Source organism: Fundulus heteroclitus, chromosome 18 (assembly GCF_011125445.2).
Source record: "Fundulus heteroclitus isolate FHET01 chromosome 18, MU-UCD_Fhet_4.1, whole genome shotgun sequence".
NCBI classification, from domain to species: Eukaryota; Metazoa; Chordata; class Actinopteri; order Cyprinodontiformes; family Fundulidae; genus Fundulus; species Fundulus heteroclitus.
Window position 1 is genome coordinate 26,978,494 of NC_046378.1, and position 21,358 is coordinate 26,999,851.

Consider the following 21,358-nt stretch of genomic DNA (forward strand, 5'->3'; position numbering starts at 1 on the left):
GTGTCTGTAAAGATGTAAATGCTTTAAAGGTAGCGGTTATCATCACCCAAAAAAAACCTAAAGTAGACCGTCTCTCAATTCTGTTTTTTTTATTTTCTGAAAACATCAGAAAAAAATTCTCCACCAGATTCAAAAATGTAATTATTAACCCAAGCAAAAACCACCCACACATTCAACATGCAATGAAAAATGTGCGTGAATATTAAGTACACGACTTAATATTCGACAGTGATGCAGAGGTTAGGGAGTTTGTCCTGCAATTGGCGGGTTGCTGGTTCGATCCCCTGCTCTGACTGTCACTGTCGTTGTCTCTTTGGGCAAGACACTTCACCCACATTGCCTGCTGGTGGTGGTCAGAGGGCCCAGTGGCGCCGGTGTATGGCAGCCTCGCCTCTGTCAGCCTGCCACAGGGCAGCTGTAGCTACTACCATAGCTCACCACCACCAGGGTGTGAATGGGTGAATGACTGAACTGTAGTGTGAATCGCTTTGGAGGTCGTCAAGACTAGTTAAAAGCGCTATACAAGTACAAGCCATTTACACGCTGTGATTTTTTTCTCTTATAGAAAGACTTTCAACAGGAATAACTCATTAGTTGTTTTTTGTACCTCTTTAGCAGTCTTTCCCATCAAGATGGAATAATATGGCTCACTCGTCTTTAAGCTTTATCTATTACCCAGTTCTTTTGTTGTCAGCCCAAGGAAAGAAGTCAGAGTCTTAAGTTCTCAGAAGTCTAAGTCTAAGTTATTTTGGCCACATATAAACTGTACAGCGCTGAACTCTCCCTGTAAAAGAGCATTGTCATCAGAACATGATGCTTATTTATCTTCTTGGGCTGAGCGCCCCATACAATAGGCTGGACTTAGGCAGGCAACGCGATCTAATTGGCTCTATGCAAAAAGTGGGGGCAGGCCAGCATCTATACACATTCATTCAAGGGAATATACAAGAAAAGTGTGTGTGCGTGTTGGTCTCAGGCATGTATCTAATTGCAACAGACTAACAGTTAGAGAGAAGACCTTGAACATTCCTACTCTACTCCTTAGCCATATATAGAGTGTCTCAATACAAAAGAATACAGTGTTGAATACAATGGAAGTCTCCCTGAAATATCATAGAGCAAATAAAATGAATGCTACCACATCACACAGACTAACCCGTATGTGTTTAATATTATTTCAAACAGTTATCAACATGTAAATGATTAATATAGCTTTAAATACAATTAGCAACAAAAGGCCAATTTTAACACTTCTTTTAAACTCTTGAATTTATGCAATAGCCGATTTTTAATGTCAGACAATTTAACACTTCATATGCTTTGACCTACAACCAATCGACAACAAGGAGCTTAGGTCCTGTGGCAGAAAAACAAGCATCATCCAACCACTACGCTTGACTGTTGGTCATTAGGTGTTTATCCTGATATGCTGTCTTTGGTTTCCTCCAAATATGGTGCCAGAGATTATGATGAAACATCCCTAATTTGATCTCGTCATTCGTCCAACTCAATTTAGCAATTCAGGAATTCATGCCTCTGTCTTGTTTTTAGAAAGCAAATGTCCTACCCTGGCAACCCAGGAGAGCATTTTTTTTCTTTAATGTTTCTTGTTGTATTGTTCTGAACTATAAAATGTAACATGATAAATGACACCCATTGTGTAGCGTATATGTAGCACTTGAGTGTGTTTTGCTATTTCGCTGAACTTTGCATTATCTCAGATTTGGGTAAATATACAGGGACATCCACTTCTGGCAAGACTGGCATGAATAATATTCATAATATATATTTTAAATAGTGTTTATATGTGAGATTTGACACATAATATGATTAGCCTTCTAACCCCTCTCAGATTGATGGGCAAGTATCATTGCATGCGTTAAGGTTTTAATACATACCCATGTGCTACAGTGACGATCAGTTAATCAATTGCTTTTAAATAGCTTGCTTCACTGAATCCAGTTTGAAGTGCTTTAAGGTGCATAGCCACGTCATTTCACTCTTTTTTTATTTATACGTCAGTAGCTCACTCTGTTTGCATATAAAGTTTTTATGAAATATTATCACTTCCTGCTGGCATGTTAGTTGTTATTTTGATGTTATATGCTTCGTTTTTGTCAATTTCTTAATAAATAGAGCCCTTCGTGTTTCTTTATAATAACAATGTAAGTATGACACTGCGCATGCACAGCAGGGGATAAAGCAAGGAAGCGGCTAATGGCTATTAGCATCTCCTAGCAAAGCAAAGAACAATGTTCTAAGATCCAGTGAAAATAATCGCAAAACACATATGATTCCAAGAGGGAAAAGGCTGTGAAATTTTATATTATGATTGCTCCTTTTTCTTGACAATTGTCATTTTTCAGCTCTCGAAAAAACAAAGTCAGGACATAAGCACAAAAAATACAAAATAAATAAAGGAAAGGTCATGACATAGAAACCTTGCAGTCGACCATGAACTCCTCTGTTTACCAAAGCATTCAATGGCCAAACAGGAGGTTAATGTGAGCTGAAGCTTTGTCAAAATTGGGTCATGCAAGCAATGAAATAAAGTAGCAAAACTCATAAGACAATGGAGTCAAATTGAATTTATAATGCCAACTGGTAAAAAGTTAGCTGTCTTAGGGAGCTCAGCCAATTACATTTAGTCTGTGGCTTTACAGCAATCTCTCCTAAATCCTATGTAAGTCTTGATACATAAAACCTGTGAATTGTAGTGTACTTTCGTTTCACAACCACAATTATACCCAGAAGCCCAAGAAATAAAAAAGTTATGAAACATTATAATTCATCCTCAGAATAAGACATTTAATCTTAATGCATTAATATAGCAGGAGAGTGAGTAGAAATGGAAGAAAGCTTGTGAAAGTAATTAGGCACCTGGATATAAATGAGGATCTGAAATGATTTAAAGATCTGCCAAGATAAAGATAAACCCTCTCACTGGGACCTGGATTGTTTTTTTGTTGAAAACTTTGAATACTAACAGGGGAAATAACTGTTTTGCATTCAGCTTGTTAGCAGGAGACAGACAGTTATTTGGGAGCCAATACATCAAGCTCATATTTCCTTTCAAATACATTTACCTGTCATCTTAGATGTAAACAATGTGACTTTGAGTTCCCCCCTTCCATTAGCTGTATTGCCTCGCATGTCTCTCTGCACTGCAATGACTCAAGTATGAGAAGTAATCAATAGGCCTCCGGTTTGGGTGAATGAGTCTTAGTGCTTGGTTTGCACAGTCTTGATCAGGCTGACAATGACAGATTATAGCGCTGCATGTGAGAGTAATTAAGATGGGTCTATCTATGCGCTGATACCTGAAGAACACCATGCCCCCTGAGGCAGGAAGCACCAACCTGTCAGGTGGCAGCTCACTTCTGAGTAAACAGCATCAAAATCTCCTATGATTCACCTAGAAAGGGTGTTGATTCTACATCTATGATCAGTTTTGTGGCTTTCTTAGCTTTAAAAAATATTTTACTAGAGCTACACTGGCAAAGGACCATAATGTTGGGCAAGATAACTGCAGGATGAAAGAAGTTTGCTCTAATCAGATCAAGATTTCAGAGGCCATGATAATGTAATCAAGTCAACGCTTCATACCCTGGACCTTTATCATATTGTCATGTTAAAGCCATAATCTTCAATGTATTTATTGTCCGACGGGTTGTGGGCCGGGGGATTATACGAAGCAACACAAAGCTGAGCATATCTGTAAAGTGCAGAGAGCGATAGCTCGGGTTGGAGAATTTGTCAACAGGACAACTATTAGCCATGTTCTCCAGAAATCTGACCTTTTTTTTTGGAAAAGTAGCTAGAATTGCTGGAGGAAAGCCTACAAAATTGTCCCGTTTACAATTCGCAGCAAACCATGCGAGATGCACGTCAAGTGCACATGTGGAAGAAGGTGCTCCACTGCCAACACTGCACCAACCTGAACACACCAACCTCAAATGAGAACATGATGGTGGCCGCATCATGCTGTGGAGATGATGCTAGACAACTGTAGAGGCTGCAGCAGACTCGAGACTTAAATGGACATTAACCATGTAAACATAGAGCCAGAGCTATAATGGAAGCATTTAGAAACAAGCATGTGTTAGAATGGCCCAATAAAAGTCCAAACCTAAATCAAAATAGGAATCTGTAGCAAGACTTGAAAAAATCGTCTTCACGGATGTTCTCTGTCTCATTTATGACTGCACAAGTTCAAACTGTGTGTCATGATGCAAATGCGAAATTGCAAGTTCCTATTAAGTTGCTGATGATGACAAATGTGAGCACAATTACATTACTTGTCGAATTCAGTCCTAAAAACCACATGCCCACATCAGTCTTGAAGGAAAACTATTCCTTCGACAGATTGTTAAGTCCCAGAAGTCATTACCATCTTTTTCAACACTAAAACAACAGAGTATGCATTCCAGCATTTTCTCCCACACACAGTTATTTGGCAATCATTCAGGCAAATCAACAGCCTCAAAAGTGTTGTTTTTGACCCATTCACCTATTGATTCTTGTTTTTTTTTTTTTAAAAAAGATTCAAGATGGGTAAAATCTCATCAGGGGAATTCTATCAGTCTTCACTGTCTTGAAGACAAACAGCTGCCTTCATGCCAACAGAAAGCAAGACAACCGTTAGCTTTTCACTATAATATCACTGCTCCCAGCTCGGTGGTATCTTCCTGGTAGAATTAAAGCGTTGGAACATTTTGCCAATTTAAGACAAAAGTATTTTTTCAAAGTTTAAAATGAGAAACAGAAGCATCCACATAAAGAAAAAGTGGTTTGTGGTGTGGTGGTGGCACAGGGATAGTGCGTGTGACCCATGTATGGAGACCTTTCTCCACAACAAGGCCATCCCAGGTTTGACTCCCAGCCCGTGAACCTTTGCCACATGTCTTCCCCTTATTCTCTCACTTACAGATAAAGGCCACTAGTGCCACAAATATTAAAATCATTAAATAAATACAGTGGTTTTCTATTGCAGATGCAGACATGAATGTCAGTGTAAACCATTTTGGTTCCATTTCAACACAGGACTTTCTGCACTTTATTTCATACAATTATTTTTTTTTTTCTTTTATACACGGCTTGATTGTGTTTTTCGAGCCCGATACCAGCATCAGGTACTCATACTCGTACTTGTAAAAGCAACCCGATACTCCAATGCCAAATTTTCTCCTGGGCTGGGCTACGCTATTAATCTATGAATGGCTCAGCACCTAAATACATTACAGACTTGTTATCAGTGTATCAATCCTCCAGTCCACTAAGGTCTTCTGGCTCCAGCCTACTCTGCATAACCAGAACCAGAACTAAATACAGAGAAGCAGCATTTAGTTCCTATGCTCCACTTATCTGGAACAAACTTCCAGAAAACTGTAGAAGTGCTTAAAGCCTGAGTTCTTTTAAATCAAGATTAAAAACCCATTTGTTTAGGATTGCCTTTGACTGTTGTAGTTAAACTGTTTTACTGAAACATCATAAGTTTAATTTTGTAGTCCAACTGTTTTTAAAATCATTATTTGCTTTTAGTTTCCATTTCCCCATGTTTTATTTTGTTTTCAGTTTTCTACATTTTATTTCAACTTGCTTTTATTCAGTTTTTATTTTCCTACGTTTTAATCATGTAAAGCAGTTTGTGTTGTCCTTGTACTGAAATGTGCTATACAAATAAATGTGCCTTGCCTTAACTAGTGCTTGTGTGCACCACCTGGTTAAGGTTACTTCTGGGGATTCTGTGTCTCGTTCTGCTCTCACTGGGGACACATCAGCATTATCTGTTCAAGTCTTCCTCTGCCTTCATCACCTGGTCAAGTCTTCCTCTGCCTTCATCACCTGGTCAGTCGTCTCAGTCTACTCCTACCATCTTCTGCCGTTACCTGTCCTGTCAGCCACCGTCTTCACTACCAACAATAAACTTTAAGAACATAACCTCTGTGTTGGTTTGAATATCGGGTTTTCCACTAACTAGTTCATTACAAAAGTATTTTTTTTCCCGTTTAAAAAAAAAATAACAGATGGAAAAATATAATTGCAACCAAATCTAAAAGTCCTTATATGTCAGTTCAAACTATTTTCTTTTTCCAGATTCAGCAAACACATTTTCATTTCAAGAGTGTACATATCAATTTGCCCTTTTGCTGTTTTGTACTTAAAAGGTTTTGGTCTATCAGCTATGGGATGTTTCATGCCAAACATAGAAATACATTAATATTCCAAATGGGAAAGGATTATTTTTATGATTATTTATCTTAATAATGTTGTGAAATATCTAACTACAAAGACAAATGGATATGATTCAATTAACTTCAATTAACTTCTTAATATGAATATGATTACCTTTGTGAATGTGAAATAGTTTAAATTTTCAAAGTGGAAATAGGTTGGTACAGAATGACAATGTGCAGGTATAGATTGATGAAGAGACTCCACAATGGATGTCAAAACATAAAACAAAAATTAGCAAAAGTTATATATATGAATTTCTGCTTTCTCTTGAAATACTTGATGTAGGCCATCTAAACAAAAAATGTAGAAAAAAAAAAATTTAAAATATTTGTTTATTTTGTGGTACTCAAACAACGTAATTGGGGATTAAGGCTCAACAACATACTGCAATTATATTGTCATCGCAACATCACTGGGCGTAATATTCATTTCTCATAGAACAGTTTGGAATGCAATTATTGTGGGTTTATATTTCCAGAGCGAAAGGAATTAACATGTCGCATGCCAACAAGATATTCAGTCTATAGGGTCAATTTACAGACGGCAGTGCCAAGGATAGTAAAGGTTATAGCACACATAACGACAGGACGGAAGAAAATGTGGATTTATGGCAACTGAAATTGTCATTTTAATGCATACAAATTACGTCGTAACAGCATCATTTTCTAATATTACTCAGACTTAAATTGGAAACATATCAATTAGCTCTAAATCTTAGAGCCCCTATTACCTTTTCAAATGATTGATATGAGACTTTTCTAACACTTCAGTCTTGTTTTTTTTTTCTATAGAGCTCAACAATTAACAGGGAAGACTAGAAGCTAAAGAATTGAATTAAACCAAACAAAAGTTGCTTTTATTCGGTTTAACTTCAACGTCAATTGCACTTTTAGATGAAAACCTACATCTCAACACGTATTTTATTTTTTTCAGGCACAAGCAGGAGACTCTTGCTTGTTGCTTAGGCTCGCTACGTAAACAGACCTATTTTAACCACACAGAAAATTGCATTGCATAAATAAGTTTTCAAAAGACGTGGAATTCATTTCAGAGATATTGCTTATATAAACCCGGACTTTCGATTTTCCTAGCCCTTTGCCACACTTGCCTGTGTATTGTAGTTTCCTTAAGATTTGTGAGTTGTTTCCAGCTGGCATCCCTTGGTGTGTTGTTAAATAAAATCACAAAAACATTAGGGGGGCTTCGGGGGCAATGCTGAAAAAGCAACACAGCAACTTGGAGGGACCCGGCTATTGTAATGTTGTCCCCGAAACTGGCTGTATCCTGCTGTGTAAGGGAATAATATTTCATTCATGACTGCATAAATGCATTTGCAAACAGCACTCCGGCGAGAACGAGAGCAACTGATTGTTCAGGATGGTGTAAAGTAAGAACAGGGCTGTCCTCCGATGTCTGACTGTATATAAACAAGATTTTTCACATTTTCACTCTTATCACAGTCTAAAATGTCCCGGCTGCAGCAGATTGTGTTTCTATTAGCAGCCTTAGATTTATTGATTGCTGCGCTGTTTGCATTCTGTCGATGCTTTAAGCCCGTACAGTAGCACTGCACGATTTCCACTATAGTTATTTTATCAGGCTCAAACAAGCCCAGGAGAACACAAAAAAGCAGCTGCTCCTCTCCTCGTTGTCTGGAAGATCTGTTGCACAAAGGAACGCTCTGGTTTGGACTTCTGAAGTGAGTAACCTGCTATCAAATCACACTGGAAGTAGGAAACGATGGTTGTCCAAAGAGGGAACCGAGCAGCTACTATTTTGAGAAACCACCTCTCTTTCATTTTCCCTCTTGACGGAAAACACAATACTTTATCTTTGTGAAAGCCAAACGCTGCAGCTGTCGATTAGTGAACCAGAACCCTTTTCATTCGGATTCAAGCAGTGGATTAGCAAGAGCTCAATAACTAAAGATTACCTCTTCGTTCTCACAGTCCTTTCTTCTTTCTATTGATCACCTTTTATTTAGCCTTAATGTTGCAAGTTCTTGTCAGCCGCAGTCAAGAGTCTCCCTTTTGTTGGACCTCTACAGAATTTAGCCACGATCCACCTGACGGACAGAATATTTAACCACCGCTTTTCGTAAAAAGCTAGACACCAGTGTGAGCATGCAGTGCCGCAAGAAGGTATTCACACTCATTCACTTTTCCTACATTCAACAGACTTTTTCTGAGACTTATTCTTTTTTTTTTTTTAAGAAAATCTACAATAGGCTATAACATCAAAGAGAAAACTTTAACTTTATAAAAAGTGAAAATACTTAAACATTATATATAAATTTTAGTTCCAGCAACCATAAATGAGATCCTTCTGCATCTTTGACTGGAGTCCACGAGGGTAAACTCAGTTAATTGGACATTTGCCTATATAAGGTCTCACAGCTGACAGTGCGCATCAATGTCGAAACCAATCAATGCAGTCAAAGGGATTCTTAAACACAATAATTATCAAACGGAATTGAAAAGCATCGCGGCCTCCATTATTTAGGATCTGAAAATTTTAAACCACCTGACCAACCAAACTGATTAATCAGGCGGGTAGTGCATCGGTCAGAGAGGTGAACGAAAACCCAATAGTCCTCTAACGTTCCACTTCCAACATAACAATAACTTGAAGAACAATGTCAAGACAAAAAGAATTTGAGGATTTGGGAAGACTCTGTGAACACCCTTGATTACCCCAGCCAGAGCCTGTCATTAAATCTAACTCTACATCGGTGGAAATACCTAAGAATGGCCGTCTACTATCACTGCACAGTGCACATGCAGCCCGAATAAGCTAGAGAGGGTCTGCAAAGAAAAATGGTAGAGAATCAAGTGTGCCAAGCTTGTTGAGACACACCCAAGAAAAGTGCTGCCAAAAGTGCTACAGCAAAATATTAAGCTTGTGAAATACTGGATTAACAAAATTTGTAGCTATTTCTGAACACTTGTCTTTGCCTTATTGTTAGATACTTAGCTCTAACCTTTGGAAGGGAAAATCATTTTTTTCTTTAATATGTCTGTAATGTAACAAAATACTGAAAAAACAAAGGTGTGTGAATAGTTTCTAATAATCATTTTTCTGTTTTTAGAGTATTTACTGATTCCCCTTTGGACTAAATTGTGCAATTTTGAATGCTTTAATGCTTTGATGAATCCCATAATCTAATGTTTTTCAGAGTGAAATCTCAGGTAACACAGATGACACATGGATGAGTGAACACATTTTATGAGGGGATCCTGTGGGACAATAAGTACAAATTTTGATAAAGTGAAATGCATCCTCAACTTCTAACAAAATTCAACAAGAGAATAAATGCTGCATGCCTTATTTTAGCCAAAAATGGTGGTATAATAGCAATATATATTACATCTTAGATAATTAACAAATTATATATATATATATATATATATATATATATATATATATATATATATATATATATATATATATATATATATATGTACATATATATATATATATATATATATATATATATATATGTAGAGATATAGATATATATTGTCCTTAATATATATAGATATATATTGTCCTTAATAATTAATGTATGCTTTTTAATATTGGATACACCAATAAATCCAGGCTAAATAAATAACTAAAAGGTTAATATATCTTCTCAGTAGAAATAGCGGTATGCCATTCCATCACCTAAATAATAGAAATGAAAAAGTCTGCCTTAATAGGCTCTGATTGTAATCGGCAGGTCAGACACTGAAAAGTCTTATTTTTTTCTTACATGTTAAATGCCTTTGAATTTTTAGTCTATAATTGCATCGGTCTCCAGCAAGCATTTTGATCCTTTTATTTCAATTCAATAAAAATATGATTAACATTGGAGAAATATGTTTTGGTGTTTAAATGTGGATGATTTAGAAATTCCTACATGTCCTGTTAGATTTATTTATTTTTTTTAAGACTAAAAGATTTTTTTTTAAAATTATACAAAACTGGAAATTGGTATGAGTCAAGCAAAAGGCCGGATCGTGATGTAATCTAAACACATCTAGAAAATGTTAAAGTCATTTTAACTGATTTTGTGCCCTTCTGCTGGAACAAGGACGTTTAATTAGCTGCTATTGCAGACAAGCTCTAATAAATCTCCAACGCACTGGCTGCTCGACATTAAATGCATCGGAGCATTTTTGTGAGAGGAAGGTATTTCACTTTGGAGTTAGTAACTATGCAGAAACAAAAAATGCTAATGAAGAGTAAAGACGTTTGACTCGGAATCACCAGAACAACAGAAACATGTCTCCAAATTGATGATGAAGTTGCTCGGAAACCGCTACGTGTGAGCACCGACCAATGGCCGATAAGTTAACCAATTAGCTCAAACAGTAGGATTTAATTGTTTTACTACTATTTTGTGCCACATCCAGAAACTTACTTTGCCACTACTTGGTCTGTAAAGCAGAAGAAACAGTGTTTCCGTACCAGGCTGAAACATAAACCACAAGAAGCTGATATTTAATGCAAATTTTAGAAATCCCCAAAAATTCAAGTAATACTACCAAGCAGTTAAACTAACAAATGGTCTTAAAAATACATTACGTTTTACTTTACTGTAGCTCTTGTTCACAAGAATAACTGTTGTTTTTTTAAGCAAATAGTTATCTATTACTCATGTATGGGTGTATGAATATGGATGTGCTTGTGAGTGGGTGAATATGACTATTGTGTAAAGTGCTTTGAGTGGTCAGCATGACAACAAAAGTGCTACATAAATTAACCCCATTTACCATTCTGAATCCCCATCTTTTCCTCTTCTTTTTCATTCACATTTGTTTGTCCTTTGCCAAAAAAAAAAAAAATCATGTCTTTTTTTTCTATTCTCAGTTTATGTGTATGAACATAATCGGCAACTTTCAAATCATCATATTTTGTTTTTCCTCTCACTGCCAATAATATATATTAGGAGAGGTCGCGTGCGTACTGTGGTAAAATGATGAAGCGTTTAAGTGTGTCGAAACCCGAACCTCATCCGCTGCTTGTAAAAACAGTTATTGGCATCTAGATGTTGTGTGTGAGAGCCGGATCGAAGATGGGCCATAATAACTAACGGAACAGGCAGAACATGGACTGGGATGGATGTTACACGTCTCACCAAGGTTTGTGAGTAACTTCGTAATAGTGAATATTATTTGCATGTTGCTGGGTAGGGAGGATATCTGCCCATTGGAGTTCTTCATTTAGAAAAGTGCTGCGCTGTGAGCCTTAATGATGGCTTGTAATTGCTCCATCACCCATACTAATGTGCACTCTCTGTCCCTTTTCAAAACAAAATCATTGCATTTCCATTTTTTCCCCCCTCCTTTTTCCATGCGGGCCTGATTGTCAGTGTCTAAACATTGTAGCCAATAGAGTGAGGTCTCTCAGATCCAGGGAACAGAGAGAACAATGTCATATTCATAAGCAGAGACATCAGCTCTCCTCCTCATTACCACATCACTGTGAATGGAAGCTTCTGTCCCCACGACCATAAAAGAACCTGTCATCTGTCTCTTTCCCCTAATTGACTGTTTACTACATTTCGACACAGACAGACAGATTTTTGATCATCCTTAGTTTTGTCCTTCTGTGTGGCACTGCGGCACAAATGGAAATGTCCTCTGACTTTTTTCTTTTTTTTATGCATTACCGACAAGACTCGCAGTAATAGCGTGTTTGCCGCTGCACTCCGCGACCTTGACAAAACAACATGACACAGTATTGACTCAGAGGTCCCACTGTAAAGTATGCGGACGAAACCCCAGATGCCCAGCATCTAGGGTAACGTTTTTGAGGAGAGGCTGGAGTATTTCAGAAATTGAAAAGAAAGTAAAGTCAAGGATAAACGGAGATTTTCCGTTTTGTCAACACAAACCTTCAGAGGCTTTTTTTTTTTTGTGTCGGATATTGCATCGGTAGATTAGACATATCTGACTGAATATATCTGAAATAGCCGAATGCAAAATTGAAATCAGCCCGTTTAAGATGCCTCCATATGTAAAGTGAAGTGAAAAAGTAAATGTTTCAGCTTGACAAGCAAAAACTTCACACAGAGATCAGCTGCCTAAATAAAAAAGCCGTTTTTTAATGATAGTGTAATCCGGAGAAATACAGCACAATCCAACCTATTAGTATAAAAACATAATTGCATCCCTTTAAATCAAAATGTTTGTTTAATTAGTCAAATTTTTTATTAAACTTGGTCTTGCTTACAAAAAAGACCTGTAGAAATCACTTAATAAAGGACCTATTTGACAGTATGTAGTAGGCTATAAGCTCTGAAAAAAGCAACACAGCTATGTTTAAATGCACAAAGTTCCACGATCGGATTGAAATGTATTCGGTTAAAAAAAAAAAAAAAAAACAATAGGACCGTACCATTTATATGGGCACACAATTAATTAATCTGATCATAATGTGCGTGTATATGCACCAGGCCTATATACACTTCTGTCTTTGCTGAACAACAAAAAATAGTAAAGAAAACAGTGTTGTACGAATTCTTTTGTGTTCCGAGTGCCCAGGCTGGACTTGCATGAGGTTCTAATTACGTTACTGAAACGTTACTGAATAAATAATAATTTTGAGCTCTTTTAATGTTTCAAATAGAAAGGTTGTGTTGGGAGCCCCGACGGTTTTGCTTCCCGATGGATTTCCACCACTCAGTAATACAGAAATACGTCACATTTACTTCAGGCGCACATGTGCACTGGGGTCAGTTTGCCACATTCGAAATAACTTGAGCATTACAAGCATTTATATGCATGTTAATTGGATTATCAATCGGCATAAACCACCACTCCTCCGATTACTTTTGTCCATAAAAACATAGCTATTGACATCTATTAGTCTGGAAAGAGTTACAAAGCCATTTGCAAGGCTTTGGGACAATGGGACTCTTGTGAACCATAGCGGAAGCCATTGTTCACAAATGTTGAAAACGTGAAACAGTGGTGAACCTTCTCGTGAGCAGCAGGCCTACCAAAATTACTTCAGGAGCACAACATTTAGAAGGTCACAAAAAATCCAGAGCAAAGTCTAAAAATCTTGTCTTTCATGTTCCACATGTCCGTGTTCATGATTCAAGGGTTCAGGCAAAAATGGCATCAATGAAAGCGTTGCAATGACAAAACCACTACAGACCAAAAAGAAAACAAAAGCCTGTCTCATATTTGCCAAGTAAAACCACATGATGATCCACAAAATCTTTGAGAAACATTTCTGGGAACAGTAGAGAAGAAAGGGAAACTTTTTGGAACGTGTGCATGGAGTTGCATCTTAAAGGAGCCTGCTCACGTATTATGACTTTACAAATTCCAGCACCAGTAGCCCTGTCTGGCTGCATACCAAATGTTTCCTAATTAAATTACTGCTCCATTTTGGCTTATTATATTTTATTTCTGTTATGCACTTTTTTTCTGCTGTATTTGGAAGTTTTAATTATAACGTTTATGGCAGCCGTATTCATCATGGTCCAGGACCATAGCCTACGGGAAAATAATATGCTCTGGTGTCTAAAAAGGACTTAGCTTGTATCATGTGACTGTAGCTGGGTCAGCTGCTGCCATTGTTTGTTTAACATTTATGTTTGATGATTGCACCAGGTCCAAACTTCTTTTCAGGCTCAAAAAGGACTGAGTAAACACCATTAGGACAAACGCCTGGCATATATTGTTTTATTTCAAGATGAATATATGTTTTTTTGTGTTTTCTTTTATGGTCAAAATACGTAATTAGGCCCCTTTAACGTAAACTTAAAACAGCATTTCAAAGAAGGAAATTAATGCCAAAAGTCATGCATGGTGATGCTAGTGTGACGGTTTGGGCTGTTTTAGGCTTTTAATTTGGGGAGAAATTAAATTTTCACATAGGTCCAGGTTTAGTATGTATAGCTTTTTACTTTAAAAATAAAATAAATGTTTGAGAGCTTCATTTTGCATTTACTCAGGGTTATCTTTGTCAGATATTGGATTGTTTGATTTAAATCAGGGGTCACCAACATGGTGCCCGCGGGCACCAAGTAGCCCCCCCGAGGACCATATGTGGCGCCCACGAGCCTGTTCTAAAAAAAGCACAATCCACCAGTGAGCTGCATCCAAAAGTTTATTTTATTCCGTTACTCTTCTTGTTTAATCACACTTGAATTTATATAGATCGGAAAACGACAATATCTATAACCAAGCATGAAAAATGTGTTTATTTTACATAAAGTTAAGGTGAACTCTGACTCCTCTAGCTCAAAGGTCAGTAGTGGTAGCCCTTCGTATGACGCAACGCCAATGAAGTAGCTCTCAGTTTCAAAAAGGTTCGTGATCCCTGATCTAAAACATTTAGCTGTGACAAAAAAAAAGCAAAAAACAGAAGAAACCTGAGGGTAAATACTTCTGGATGCATTTTACAAGCTTACTGATAAAGAGAGTAAAGTTTGATGCAGAATCAGAAAAGTCATTTTCCAGCTAAGAACATGGATTTAACAGTTTTCGGGGGAAGTCAGAGCCAATAGAGTGGAGCTGCACACCTCCGAGGTGCATAACCTGCCCAGCTCTCTTTGTTAACTCTGCTACAAGTAGCAAAATTCCTTACATGCCTCACTTTCAGCTGCTTAGATTAGCTGCCACTGCGTAAAATAGTGTCGTGCATTACCCAACAATTAGTTGGAGGCTTATTAAGCCCAGCTTAATGTATATTTAATGAGCAATAAATCCAATTTCTTTAAATAGAAGACTATATTATTGTTACAAATGATGTACAATAGTGATCTCATAGTACAGGCAATGAAATACTTCACATATCAATGGGCCATTAAGTGCACTATTAAATCTACCATGTACTGTTCTATAAGTGCTTTTTCATACAGACAGTGGAGGAAAAAAAACATTTTACAAAAAGCATTAAAGTGTGCTGGTGAGATTTCAAACACTGTGGGTTAATTGATTATTGGTAGAGTGATAGAAATTTAAACAGGCATTTAAATAAATAGCAGCAGTTTCTCAGCTGTCAGTTTTGAACAAACTGGCTGCAGGTCAATTTGCCTTGATTCATACCCATGTGCTGCCAAGTCAGGGATAGTAAAACTGTGGACAACCCAGTAAAATCTTGTGACGCACATTATACAAAAATAAATTTAGATATTTTTACTGATGGAGGGCTTTCAAAAACCAAATGAGGATGTTAAAGTGTATGAGTTTTATTTTCAAAGGTTCTGAACTACACCCTATATTTCCATTGGTTGACATTTTTTTTATCCTCATTTGAAAGATGAGAGATTATGACCCCTGCTCTAACCAAAATAACTCTGAGCAGCTTCCTTACGGTAGCCAAGAGAGAAGAAAGTTACTCTTAATTATGTATTAATTTGAATATGAAAATGTCCTGTCACAGGAGGCTTTTTTTCCTTTTTTTTTTTTTTTTTTGCTAAGAGTAGTCAGGAACGAAAAGACCAAAACCGCAAAACTACAACACGGGAACAGGGCAAAATCACATGTGTCTGTTTCGATTTCACAGTTCAAGTCAAAGCCAAGCAATTTGTAAGTAAATAGAAAGAAAATAGATAAAAGAAAAGCTATATTTGCAGATTTACTCCCAAAGACCTGGATTTGCTAACTGTTTTTTGGTTTCTAACTGTTAAAAGTGGTTTTAATGAATTTGTCTCAAGGCTAACTGTGTATGAAGTTTTATTTTATTTAATTTATTTATTGCAGGCATGTCCAAAGTGCGGCCCGGGGGCCATTTGTGGCCCCTGGACTGATTTTGTGTGGACCCCAACTTCATTTGGTTTACTGGAAAGATTTGGCTGATGGAGATGGAAACATTTTATTTCTATTAGGCTAATATTAATGCAGACCGGTTAAGGTCTTACAACTGAAAAGATTTGGTACAACACAATATATTCATGTTTTAATAACCACACTTTTTACATTCTATATAATTTCATAGTAAATACGACCACATCTGTCTGAGGACTTTAACTCAGATGAAAATCTTTGTGCATTTAAAGCTTTTTTTCATCAAATCATTTATTACAATTAGCTAAATACAAGTGTTTTAAAATAAATACCAGCCCAAATCCTGTTCTCATATTGGGAGATCAAAAACAATTCAGTTTTCTTTTATTTTCAGTCAAGTCTAACATAATTAGCAAACTGGGTGACCGTCTTTTAATAAAGCAAATGTGCAAAACCCATTTTTAACTTTGGATCTACAGTGATTTAACATTCTTTTCCTTCAGAAACTTGGAATAATTTGTTTAATTGAAATCATATTTTGTAAAGCATGTGAAAGAATCACAACATCATTTTTGGGTTATTTTTTATCGTTTTGTGGCCCTCGAGTACTTTTGACTTCAGAATTTCGTGAAATTCTGAAGTATTGGATATTGGATGTTTTCTTCTGTGATTTTAAATTATCCTTTAAGATCTTTACCAAACCATTTTTTTTGTTAAATAAATGTCTTTGTTGTTGTTTGTTTCTTATCCCACAAACTCTGACTTAAGTTATTCATACATAAAAAAGCTTCCCCAGCTATTGTTTGGTCAGTACTTAGCAGACAGCTTACATTTTTTTTTTTAGTAATTTTGCTTCTAATATTTTTTAGTCCTGTGTTTGAACATTAAAAAAATAGCATAGTTTATCACAAATGAAATCGTATTCTACATTATTCTCGGGGCCTGTACTGGGTCTTTGTTTGATTTATTCATATTTCTTGTTTCTTTCATCTGCAGAGGAGAGCTTTTTTGTTAAGCCAGAAACTTCTAATTTTGTCCCCTTTACTCTTTTGTAAGCACACACTGCACAATTTTAGCCTGGCCAGCCAGACTGATTTACGTCGTATACACAACGAATCAGTCTGATAAGGAGCTGGTAGAGCCCGATTTCAAAGGCGGGACTAACAGGGTCAGCATCAACAGATTAGAACCAATCAGATAACAGCGGATGTGACGTCAAAAACTCCAAGCGACTGGATGTAAAAGGAGCAGAAAGCAGTCAAAGTCCAAGGAAACCCCTTTGATGCCCTGACAAACTACAGAGCAAGACTTTCAGTCCTTTAAGATGACATTTTTATCTCTTTTGTCTGTTGGGAATTGAGGATGCCCTCTGCTACAGTTTTAGAAGGTTCTGCACTCATCCTGATTTACTGCTCTCGTGTGCGCCAGCTGTTTCCACGACTGCAAGACTTCACTCGGAGTTCATCAGACTATGCTGCTCACTGAAATGCAATGCTAAAAGCCCGAGTTCTGACCAGTTTCTGGTTAAGAAACGTTAAATGTTTGAGACTGTATTTTTTTATTTTTTTGCGTTGCTCAGTACATCTCTGTTTCTACTAACCCTATGACCTTATCTCCGATGTACGACTAAAATATGCATGAAAAGTATGGATGCATGTCCTGTAGGCGCCAACATCCACCATGGCCACAGGACAATCATAAAACACAGGGGAAACTTGTATAATAACAGAGGAAGGGAAAAAAAAAAAAAAAAAACAACCACCACCCACCAGAATACAAATATACAAACACAAATTGAGGGCAGAGCAGCACGCTGTGAGCAGATTTCAGTAGTATCTGTTTCAAAGCCAAACCCCACCGTGGGCACCCTGAGCCGAACATTGTCAATCACTCACCAGGTCAGACGCCAACTGGCATCCAAGAGCTCTGTAACAGCTGTATGTTTCCTTTTGTTTCTCTGAGATCCTGTCCTTCAGCGGCGCCTCGAGGCTTCATGACAGCTCGTATTGATCCACTTCACCATCACTCAGTCCTGACGAATGGCTTTAAACTGGCAATAAGTGGGATCATTGAACCCTCTGAAATTCAACCATCTGATGCGCTACAACAGGCAGGGCCCCAGGAGAGACGGGGGAGAGACACACTGCTAAACAGATTCCTCTGTTGTAATGCAAAGTCTCATCTTTTCATAACCGGGATGCTCAGCCGAGGCAGCTCTTTAGTTTTATGACTGCCAGCGCTCGGCGAAGGAACGGCGTTCTCTTTTGATAACTGGGACGAGGCGTGGGCTGGCGTGGGGTTCTCATGGTATGGTAACCTTGAGTAAAATAACGCGGGATCGCTGTATTTACATAAACATTGCGTGACATGGTCTGATTTTATTTAATACCCAAAATTATTCCTACCGCTGCAAAAAAAAAAAAAAAAAAAATGCACCTTGGTAATTATGTTAAGATTTATTTATTGTTATTTTGACCCTCATTCATAGTCCAAAGCAGAAATATAGATTTGGTCCTTTTTTTTGCACATAATATTATACCTTTTTGACATTGTGCTCTTTATAGACTAACACTAGTGAAACAAACTCAGACTAGCTGGTTAATTAGTCGAGCCATTTGCTCCAGTAACCATCCTGCCGCAGGCTGCTTTACAGACGTCCCGCTCATGGTTTCTCAACTGTAGTTTCAAAACGCCGTTACCTCATGAAGAGTTTCCACAGCATGACCGTCTGTGTTTCTCTCTCACCCGAAATATGATCAAACAGACAAATGTACGATCCGTGTAAGTGAGAACAACGTGCGGTGGCCTTATTTCAGCCAGCTGACCCGCAGCGTGCAGCACGAGGCCGAGGAGGGGCAGCGCTTGCATTACTCCGTGCTTCAAAAAGTCCAAGAAAACTGGAGTCTTCAGTGTGTTGCCTGTGATTTTCTTAAAAGGGCTTTAAACCGTTAGAACGGTGAGGTGGAAAATCTTAGCTGTTTAGAAACAATAACCTTTTGTAACTTGTGCAAACCTTGATAACAGAAACGGGCCTGTCTGGGAGCTGTTACCCCTCCCTCCATTTAAGTTTGATTCACAAATGTACCATCTATGACTGTGGGTCTACTTTTCCATCAATATAAAATTCTCAGTTTGTAGATTAGCAATTATATAAAAATTAAATAAATAATCCCAAACGATGACTCTCAGCATTTCAAAAAACACCTAAAGCCTTTTTTTTTTCTTATGTTATTGACTGCGTCTGCCACCAAAAATCATGTGGTCGGCTCAGAAAAACATAAACCACTGCGCCCTAACCCCACCATACCCATGGTAAAACACGGCCGAGGCTGCGTCGTGCTGTGGGAACGCTTTTCTAATATCTGGTTAGACGCGGCAACAGACCTGAGACTGGACCAAAAGGGTTCAGCCAGGCAGCAGCGCTGAACGTACAGCCTGAGACACAATGAAGTGGTTTAGGTTAAAGCATGTTTGTATGTTAGAACGGACTAGTCAAAGCCCACAGCTAAGAACCTGCGGCAAGACATACGATCTGCAGTTCACAGATGCGTTTCATCTGCGAGAAGAATGGACAAAGCTATCAGTTTCTAAAACTGAAAAACTGCTAGAGACACACTCGAGAACCAAAAGTGGTTCTACAAAGGATTAACTAAATTTTTCTCCGGCCTACAAAAACCCTAAGGTCACATTATAAACAAGCTTGCACCGAGGAAAGGCTTGCTTATGCATCCCGTGTGCCACGCAGCTCTCGCTGTATTGGGCCTGCAGGTTATTCCGCATTCAGGATGCATTATTTTATTCTGCTGAGAGGTTAATTAAACTAATGTGACAAGGAGACGTTAGACAATGCTGTAAATGTCATTTAGCTGCTATTCAGCACAGAGCATAATACATTCAGCAGCTGTGAAATGAAAGCCTTGTAACCAATGAACTGCAAAAAGAAAAGAAAAAAAAAAAACAACAACATACTGTCAAAAAATTTTTAACAAGTACCCTCATCTTGGGAGCAGTTACCAAACACACATCGCAGGCGCGCGCACACACAAACACACGTGAGTTTCTGCAGACCTGTTGATGTGTGCTGTATAGCAGGGCTGGATACACAACTAGTGTGTTATTATTACGAGGCAGAATCAAGCCACTAAGTGTAACCCTGTCATCCCAACTGTTGCTTAACATCCTTGGAGCATAGATGCCTATCCTTGCCCCTGCAAAAGTATCTGCCAAAGTGTGTGTGTGTGTGTGTGTGTGTGTGTGTGTGTGTGTGTGGTGGGGGGGGGGGGGGGGGTGCATTTTACCCTCTTCAAAAATCTGACACAACTCTGATGCAAAGCTAAGGTCGAGCACATTTTTTTAAAAAAAACATCAATTATCGTTGCAGTTACGCGCTTTATTAAAGATGTTCCCTTGCAGCTTCGTCCGGCTGACTGTGGAGGAGAACGTGCGGACTGCGGACACCGGGACGCACAGACGCGTGGATCCGGGGCTGCAGCTGCTGCGCGGCCAGAGGATGCACAAACTGCAATGCGTGTTTTTTCCCCCCTCTCCTCTGAAGCGCACCTGAAGCGCAGAGACTGACTGACGAGAGATCTGAGGGGCTATAAGCGCGACGAGTTGCGTCTCTTTGAGGATGCCTTAGACAAGAACCATAGCGGGTGCTCCCGGTACCCCCCCCCCCCCCCCCCCCCCCCTCCAGGAAATCCACAGCCTCGCACGTTTTGGGTAAACGTTGTTCGATCACCGCTCACACTTCAAATCTCCGCTTGTTACTTTTTATAGCAACTCCTGTAGCGTTCGGCAGCAAAACGCCGTTCGGATCGGAGCTGGCATTACAACACAGGCAGCACCAGTCTCTCAGAGCAGCGTGGGGATTTCTCTTCAAGTAAAAGAACAAACTGAAAGTGATGCTGAGCTTCGAGGAGAAGCTGGTGCGCATCGAGCGCGCAAAACGCACCAACAACTTCTCCCCGACAGCTATGTACTCCTCTTTTTTTCCCCCTCCTCTCTTTTTTGTTGTTGTTGTTTTTTGTTTGTTTTTTATTGATTGCTGTGAACGAGTAATTATACGTTACAAGACTGCTAAGGAGAAAAAAAAACCAACAATCTCACCTTTGTGAAGAAACGCCGCAGAAATCACTAAAACAGCGAAAGAAATAGCGAGAGATCCGCTCCCCGTGATCGCCATGTTGGATACCTGCTTGAGACTGGCGGCGCTAAATCACCTAGAGACGGCCATGGGGTGGAAATGTAGACACATGAGGGGCGGAGAGAGAGAGAGATAGATAGAGAGAGAGGGAGAGAAAGAGAGAGAGAGAGAGAGGGTAGGGGGCTGCTTCGCTATTGCATGGCAGCTACGTTATGTTGCAATGACACCTAGGCTGGTATAGAAA

General features: G+C 38.5%; 1 protein-coding gene across 2 annotated transcripts in view; it reads right to left on the bottom strand.

The window, feature by feature from the left end:
* cadm1b (cell adhesion molecule 1b) overlaps window positions 1-21,155 on the bottom strand; it is a 273,821-nt gene extending 252,666 nt beyond the window's left edge. For both annotated transcript variants that reach the window (XM_036149507.1, XM_036149506.1), the window contains exon 1: window positions 21,078-21,155. In XM_036149507.1, coding sequence (XP_036005400.1) covers window positions 21,078-21,153 — 76 coding nt within the window. In that variant the 5' untranslated portion in view covers window positions 21,154-21,155. The remainder of the gene's footprint in view (window positions 1-21,077) is intronic.
* Window positions 21,156-21,358: the final 203 nt, after the last annotated feature.